At 44.4% G+C, this 8035-nt stretch overlaps 1 protein-coding gene across 2 annotated transcripts; it reads right to left on the bottom strand.

Moving 5' to 3' along the window:
- Window positions 1-1527: 1527 nt before the first annotated feature.
- On the bottom strand, window positions 1528-6447 carry LOC310669029 (alpha-1,3-mannosyl-glycoprotein 4-beta-N-acetylglucosaminyltransferase C-like). 2 transcript variants are annotated; one of them, XM_083422509.1, is made up of 4 exons: window positions 6276-6447; window positions 5429-5661; window positions 4361-4499; window positions 1528-2856 (listed from the first exon to the last, which is right to left on the bottom strand). In XM_083422509.1, exons 2-4 carry the CDS (start codon window positions 5591-5593, stop codon window positions 1724-1726), a joined length of 1437 nt encoding a protein of 478 aa, XP_083278635.1. In that variant the 5' UTR covers window positions 5594-5661; window positions 6276-6447; the 3' UTR covers window positions 1528-1723. The 2 variants fall into 2 exon arrangements, with proteins under 2 accessions (XP_083278635.1, XP_083278634.1); XM_083422508.1 differs by having other exon boundaries at window positions 5429-5607; window positions 6276-6439.
- Window positions 6448-8035: the final 1588 nt, after the last annotated feature.

The raw sequence follows: 8035 nt of genomic DNA, 5'->3' as shown, positions 1-8035 counted from the left end.
GGTCAATTGGGGAAAGGCAACCGATGTAGACTTGCTGCCCTCTAGTGGCTCATAGTGGAGGGGAAAAATGAGTGCGTGTGTGTTAAGAGGAAAATCCAAAATTGGAGAATGGGCAAACTAAGGTTGAGTACAAGGCATCTTTCATTCTGTGGTTTCTGCATATTACATGCTCACCCACACTGTCATGAGCATGGCTGGGTACCATGCTCAGAGGGGATGCCACAACTGAGAGCCTTCTGAGCAAGGGACTACGGCTGCTACCATCACCAGCTTGTTGCTGCTGTTCTCTAGCTTGGTACCACCATTGCGATGGTGATGTAACTAACCCCCTTCCATAGCCACAGAAGGAAGCCCTGAGTTCCATGCAGACCAGAGTCACTAAGGCACTGAGCAAAGCCGGTGGGATTTATTTATTGTGGGGAGAAAACCTGGGGAAGGGGGGGGGAGATTTTGAGAGGGAGAGGTTGAGGAGGAATGGGGCACCAGAAAGACACTGGTATTTGAGGGTGAACTGGTTTGTCTTTCTGACTCTGACTCCAAGGACTTTCCTGCACACCAAGACAGCTGTGGACTTCCTGTTAGAACTATATTCTGGTATTGAGGGACATGGGTTTTTTCCTCCTTTGGTTCTGAGCACACAAACTTCTGCCATTGTTACTGCTACTGCTGCCTCTCTGGGGGTTGTTTGAGGTGGTGGTGGTGGGGCAGATTGCAGGGGCTCTGGATCTCAGCCTCGTAGTTTGGACCTAGCCATGGCACCAGTTGTGATCGACACAGAAACATGTGGCTGGTTGCTGCTGGGAACTGAAAACTAGACAAGATGGGCCAGTGCAGTTCTTAACGTTCTGACCTTCCGCTCTGCACCACTGGAGCTTGGAGGGTGGCTGCAGATCACATAGTTTTGCTCTGTGTGTAAGGATTTCCTGCTTGCTCTTCACAAACAAAATCTGCACACAGAAATTGTGGAACCCCAACAGTATGCTCTTAAAGAAGGGTTAAGACAGAGATCTGTAGCCAAAAAACAACAACCCCTGAAATCGTAAGAATCTTTCGCTGCAGCCTTCTTCAGGGAATACAAGTGCAATCCTGCCCATGTCTAGTCAGAAGTAAGGCCCATTGAGCTCTGTGAGACTTTCTCACAGATAAGTGTGTATTGCAGGGGTGTAGGACTCCAACTCTGTCAGGCCCCAGTCAGCAAGGGCAGTAGTGAGGGATGCTGGAAGTCATAATCCAACACCTGTAGAGTCACATGTTCCACACTCTGCTGCACTATGAAGGCAGCCTTAGTCTTTGCCAGTAATGCATGTTCAGAACTCCCACTATAGTTATTAAAAAGCAAAAGCAAATCCTGAGAATTTCCCATACATTTTTAATTCAGAGCTTCAGTGAAACTGATCTTATAAAAGTCCTTTAATCATTTGGTCCAGTTTCTTGTCTTTGGATAATTTCTATGATGTGCATACATCATAGACAAGGAATTTCACAAAGAAGCCACGTATGTAAAAAAGCACTCACAGACATAAGTGCTTGGTGGGAAAATGTTAATTTATTATGTAAGGTGTTGCTTTTTGCTTTCTATTCAACCATTTTGTTTTGTTTTATTTTAAAGAGAAACAAAGGGGCCATCCATTACAGAAGGTGAAATGTTGATTTATATAATTATCGTTAGCAAGATTCATTATACCTTTCTGCAGTGGTGAACACTAAATAACAGAATGTGAAATTAACTCTTCTTCACCCAAATACTAATTCTCCTTATCCTCAGCCAGTGCTTTTGTGGAGCTGTAGCTTTTATTCGAAGGCATTCAATGTCACCTTTATTAGTCTGATCTTCCATTTCAAAAAATCCAGACTTAAAATCCCCAATTGGTATGAAGGATAGGCATGTTTGACGTTCATTTAAGTGGACTTTGAGCCTGCCCTTTTCTACAAAACCATTATGAAGAATGTCTGTGCTATGTTCGGCTGACCCTGTGTAAATCTGAATCTTCTGGGGAATAATTGGGTTGTCAAAAACAATGGTGAAGTAGCTTTTTGCTGTCACATTCATACCCCAAAAGACGCCCCTTCCAGGGGGACACACATTGGCCGGTATGTAATTTCCATATATTTGCATGTTTGTGAAACAGGAAGCAGTAAGGGCATCGCCCAAACTTCCAATGTCTTCATAAAACTCTGAATCTGTGTGTTGTACTTCCAGCTCGTGAAATGAAGAAATTCTCCCTACGTGCTGGAAGAGAGAAGGCCAATAGAAAATAGTTTCTCCTTGCATTTTGGTTTTATGAAAATATGTCATGAGCCAGTCCGCGGGAATAACATCATAAAACATCAAGAGAAACCGAGCTAGTCTGGTGAGATCAGAGCTATGATAGAGCTTCCCTATGTAGCCTAGCCTTGAAAATGCTATTGTGGTCCAGGATTCCTCCATCGTCCTTAAATAGCTTTGTATAATGGACACAAAACCAGTGGCACAGGCAGTGTCATCCTCTAGCATCAAATAATACTGAGAGAGATCGGCACAAAAGTTAACTAAATAAGCATAATCTACATTCTGTTTGGATTTATATTTGATGTTTTTGCCCCAAAGATCTACTTTCAGATTGTGCACAGGAGGGTAACTTTCTACAGAGCTTTGTATGACAAGCAGCCTTCCTGCTTTCACATGTGCACTAAACTGAGCCTTCATCTCCTCGGCGTTTTCCTCGTTCAGCTTAGAATCATTATTGGCTAGGTATATAACGACGGTGATCAGATTTAATTCTGCTTGGCGGCAGTGACTGAAAATGGAATCAATTGTCTTCAGCAAAAGGTGTTCCTTCTTTTTGTGGAAAGAAGAGATTCCAATGGTCAAGAATCCTAGAACAAGTAAAGACTATAAGAATATTGAGCATTTATACGGCATTTTGTATGTTCAGAGCACCGGGTGCGTTATTTGAATATCACCACAATCTTGTGGCTTTATTACCTCAGTTGGTTAGACCATGGTGCTGATAAGGTTGCAGGTTCGATCCCTGTATGGGCCAGCTGCATATTCCTGCATTGCAGGGGGTTGGACTAGATGATCCTCAGGGTCCCTTCCAACTCTACAGTGCTATGTTATGCTGTGCTATGCTATGTCAGCTCCCCATCTGCAATATGGGCAGGGCTTTTTTCCCAGCTAGAACTCACTGGAACTCAGTTCCGGCACCTCTTAGGTGGGCACCATTGCCATTCTAAGAGAACAAGGGAGGCATTGACTGTGAGTTCCAGCACCTCTTTTTCTAGAAAAATAGCACTGAATATGGGGGTGAGAGTGTAAGCTGGATCTACATCAGCATGAGTAGAATTCTGTTTGTGCAACACTCCTTTCCTGGCTGTCTTTTTCCCCACTGCCCCTCCCCAAAAAGCTGATCCTGAGGGTGTAGTTGGGGCTGCTGCAAATGAGCAGTAGTGTCCTTGGAGTTCATGGCAGAGACTCCTTCACGACACAGCCTTCTGGCAACTGTGCAAGACCAGCCCTCCTGTCCATAAGATGCATGCCAAGATCCTGCGTTTCATCCTCTCCTGACCAATTAACACATGCCTTTCTCATGATTACCTCTTTCCAAAGCAAACAGGTGGTGTTCTGGGGTGAAAACTCAGTGTGGCAGATCATGGGCGTGATTGGCTTATTTCTGCTGACTTTGCTAGAACATACTTCAGTAACCACAAGCTATGTCTTAAAGGCCTGTTGACCATTTAGATCCCTGACCACTGGCTGCGGTTGAAGGGAGTTGGAGTCCAACAGCATCTGGAGAACCGCTGGTTAGCCACCCCTGATATACGGTGTGTTCAGGGCTAACAGCTGTTCTAAAATGCATTTGTTAAAAATTGACATAGAAAATGATCTCGAGGAAAATCATAATGAGGCAAATCATGTATTTAGATGGCTTACCAGGCAGGGATGCGGGTGGCGCTGTGGTCTAAACCACAGAGCCTAGGGCTTGCTGATCAGAAGGTCGGTGGTTCGAATTCCCACAACAGGGTGAGCTCCCATTGCTTGGTCCCTGCTCCTGCCAACCTAGCAGTTCAAAAGCACCTCAAAGTGCAAGTAGATAAATAGGTACTGCTCCGGCGGGAAGGTAAACAGTGTTTCCGTGCACTGGTCTGGTTCGCCAGAAGCGGCTTTGTCATGCTGGCCACATGACCCGGAAGCTGTACACCGGCTCCCTCGGCCAGTAAAGCGAGATGAGTGCTGCAACCCCAGAGTCGTCCACGACTGGACCTAATGGTCAGGGGTCCCTTTACCTTTTTACCAGGTGGATGATGGTAGAGTTATTTATTTTTACATTATTTCCCTCCACAAACCATTAAGGTTTCATTTCCCCTCATAGTTACTTACTCTTTATTGAAGGAGGTGATCCCAAGAGATATTTATACTGAATAGGTAAGAGACCTGTAGCACTTTCCATTACACTGAAATCTGGATTCTTCTTCAATATAATATTTTCTGAGTTGATTGTCTCCATTGTATCTGTATCCTTAAATATAACAACAGTAGACTGTTTTTTATATCAGCTGTGAGGCTTCCTTTCTCATAACTCCATCACTGTGTGAATCCTATGTTACTCTTGCAAATTACAAAGTTCCATGCACTCTGGTACCACTATAATAAAATATAGAAATAAATGGTATTGTTCTGAACAATGGGCTGAATCCATAGATGCGCATGCAGAAGAACTAGTAATGCATCCCATAATTTGATGTACACACACATTGCAGACACAGCTATTAGCTTTCCACAGGACTTAGCTCATTGTCCAAGGACTTGGGAAGGAATAGACTGTCAGGTAACCAGTATGTGCGGCATGCAAGGACTTTGATAATCAATAATATCACATTGAACCTGACATATCAGCTGAGGTCAAGCACTCAGCAAGAGGGGAGGAGTCCACAGAGTTCCATAACCAGGTGTCACTGTGGGAAAGACTTTCTTACCCAGCTCCACATAATTCACCACTTCCACTGATGGAGCACTGAATATACTTTCAATAAATTTCAATTCTCAATCAAGAAAATACACTGGTACCTCAGGTTAAGAACTTAATTCGTTCTGGAGGTCCGTTCTTAACCTGAAACTGTTCTTAACCTGAGGTACAACTTTAGCTAATGGGGCTCCCTGCTGCTGCTGCGCGGCCGCCATGCGATTTCTGTTCTCATCCTGAAGCAAAGTTCTTAACCCGAGGTAATATTTCTGGGTTAGCGGAGTCTGTAACCTGAAGCGTCTGTAACCTGAAGCGTCTGTAACCCGAGGTACCACTGTACAGGGAAAGGTGCTTCCATAAGTATCCAGCTGAATCTGTTTGGGGCTTTTTCCTCACCTCCTCTGGAGATGCATCATCGCATAAATGTTGTGTGAAGTGCAAATAACCTCATGGGGAAATCCTACCAACAACTCTTTGTCACCTACCTTTAATCCAGATTCTTCCCATTTGGGACAATTGCATGTTTCCTTGCTTTGTTTCCAAATAATAGCAGACAATACAATGGAGAGTCCTAAGAAAAAGCATAACCTAGAAAAGTTCCCCGAGTAGCAGGCTAGCGACTTCTTCAGGCTCCTGTGAACCATTGCCATTCCCCACCAAGAGCCTGTTTAAATGGAAACGGCCAGTCTTAATACTCTTGCTACGGCAAGAAAAGGTTCTGAAATGAAAATGAAAATTATGTTGTTTTAATATATGCACTTTTTTTAAAAAAAATGGGTGTTCGCACTGAGCAAATCTTTTAGAAGCAAAATGATACAAAATTCCTTTTTGTTAAATCTGGGTATACAGTGATATTATGATCACAAAAATGCTAATCGTTTAGAAACATTGCAAAATCAGCTTCTCCCTTGGGTGTGGAGTGCAAGTCTACTCAGGATTTTAGGCCAAATTTAGACCTTATGTAAGAACGTTGCATTGGGGTTGCTGCAGATTGCTGGAAAGAACATCCACATTGGTTACAGAGGAGCAAAAGGAACTCCTGTCAACAGGTTTGCATAGAGATGTTGCTGAGTTCCTTAATCCCTTGCCTTGGAATATGAACCTCGGTGACTCACCCTGCTTACTTTAAATATAAGATGAGCATTAAAACCCTCTGAGCTCTTTTCTGGCTTGGGTTTTATGAAGACCAGAGAATAACTGAAGTAGTCTCTACTAGCCAGCTACCCCCACGCATGCTGGTGCCTCTTCCCCCCACCCTGACTACAATTCCCCTTAATGTTTTTTATACAGTAAAGTATGTTCGTCCTTTTAAGGAAACACAACAGGGCTTACCAAGTGACTCAGCTCACTAAGTACTTGTGCAGCAACGACTGTGCAGGAACAGAGAGGGTGTAAAACAATTGTTCTCCTCCTTATGAAGCTTTGGGTCAGTGGGATCCTTCATGGTCTGGTCTGGTGGGGCCCAACTGCAATTCCTTCTCTCTCTTCCCAGAAGCCTCCAACTGCTACAGAACCTGTCAGCCGATCAATAGAACTAGAACCTTCTCCTAAGATCCTCTCCCACCACTGCCGTTGGATTGACTGGTGTACCTCAACACCACGTGATAAGGTAGCTCATATGAATTTATCTTTGACCTATATGAGATACCTGTTGTCCAAATATTTTCTACATTTCAGTTGTTTTTTAAACAGGAACGTTATTTCCCTCACACACTTCTAGAACTCCTATTTCTGCAGTATCGTGCAAAGCACGGGGCCTTCTATTGAACTATGGGCATCCCCCCATACAGGGGTGAATAACTGCAGGTCCAGGGAACAAATGCCAGCCCTTCAGAGTCTCCCCAGGCCACAGCCCTCACTGACTCCGGCAGGGCTCTGTCTCTGAGCTCTGGCAAAGACTCTTCCTTACCTGGATGGAGGTGTGAGGAGAGAGAGAGAGAGAGAGAGAGAGAGAGAGAGAGAGAGAGAGAGCCAATTGCTGTATGATGAAAAGAGTTTCATCTGTTCCTCTGCCCAATTTTGCCTCTAGTCCCACCTACCACTGGCAGGCAGCCCAGGAAGGCTCCTCAGGAACAAATGTGTCTCTTGGTCTGAAAAAGGTTCCACATTCCTGTCACAATATGCACATAATAGTGAAGGCTGAAAGCTTACCTTCCAACGCTCTGCAGCCCAAACGTGGGACACCATCTTCTTGGTCCAAAATTCCATGTGAATCGTGTGACCCAGGTGAGATCAAGGACCCGGAAAAATGCTTTTTGGGGCAAGGTGCCCAAAAGCATGCATTTTGGGGTGCCATGTGAGATCACAGACCCAGAAAAAAATGTTTTTTTCCCTGAATGATTTGGCCCCAAATCACATGAGAGCAACGTGCCCTAAATGGCCACCATGCTCCCACAGAAAAAAGAGATGTCCTGGTTTTTCCAGGGCAGTTGACAAGTATGTGAAAGTGCTTGTATTCAACTGTTGGTGGGATTCAACCAAGTGGTTGCAGGCATGGAACAAGGTCTGTTCGCAGATAAGCAATTGGACAATTTCTTGGACATGAGAGCCACTCACCCACAGGGCCCCCAGCTTATCACGATTGGCTGTTGCTACCTTGTATGTGTACAATACAGTCACTTCAGCTCCGACAGTGAGTTTCGTGTACACCTGCAGACACACGTACACTTGTAATCCTCGATATGTGAAGAGGAAACAGCACTTAAGCCTTACCAGTTGTATGTTGCCAGGTAAAGGACCTCTAAAAAGGAGGACCACAAACCTACCCTTTTCACTCACAACACTCTTCCCACAGCAAGTCTCCATCCCTGTAACATGCAGACTGTGGACATAAGACTTGTTCCTGGAAACATTTTAAACATTTTTTTAAAAAGTTAATCTGTGTATGTCCATCAGCGCCAAAGGTCATTTGTGCTAACAAGTCTCCAGTGAGGCCTTTCCACTTCACCCAAATGCCAAGTCAGTAAATCAAGCCTAATAAGGATGTTTTGTGTTGCCCCTTCTGGTATCCGAAAAATAAGTGTGTGTGTGTGTGTGTGTGTGTGTGTGTAAGAGGACATCTCCAATTCCTCAGGTTCCAACTAAAGAGCTTG

This window comes from Podarcis tiliguerta (genome assembly GCF_965153285.1).
Source record: "Podarcis tiliguerta genome assembly, chromosome: 1".
NCBI classification, from domain to species: Eukaryota; Metazoa; Chordata; class Lepidosauria; order Squamata; family Lacertidae; genus Podarcis; species Podarcis tiliguerta.
The sequence above is the reverse complement of the archived record's forward strand: the minus strand, read 5'-3'. Positions and strand labels throughout refer to the sequence as shown.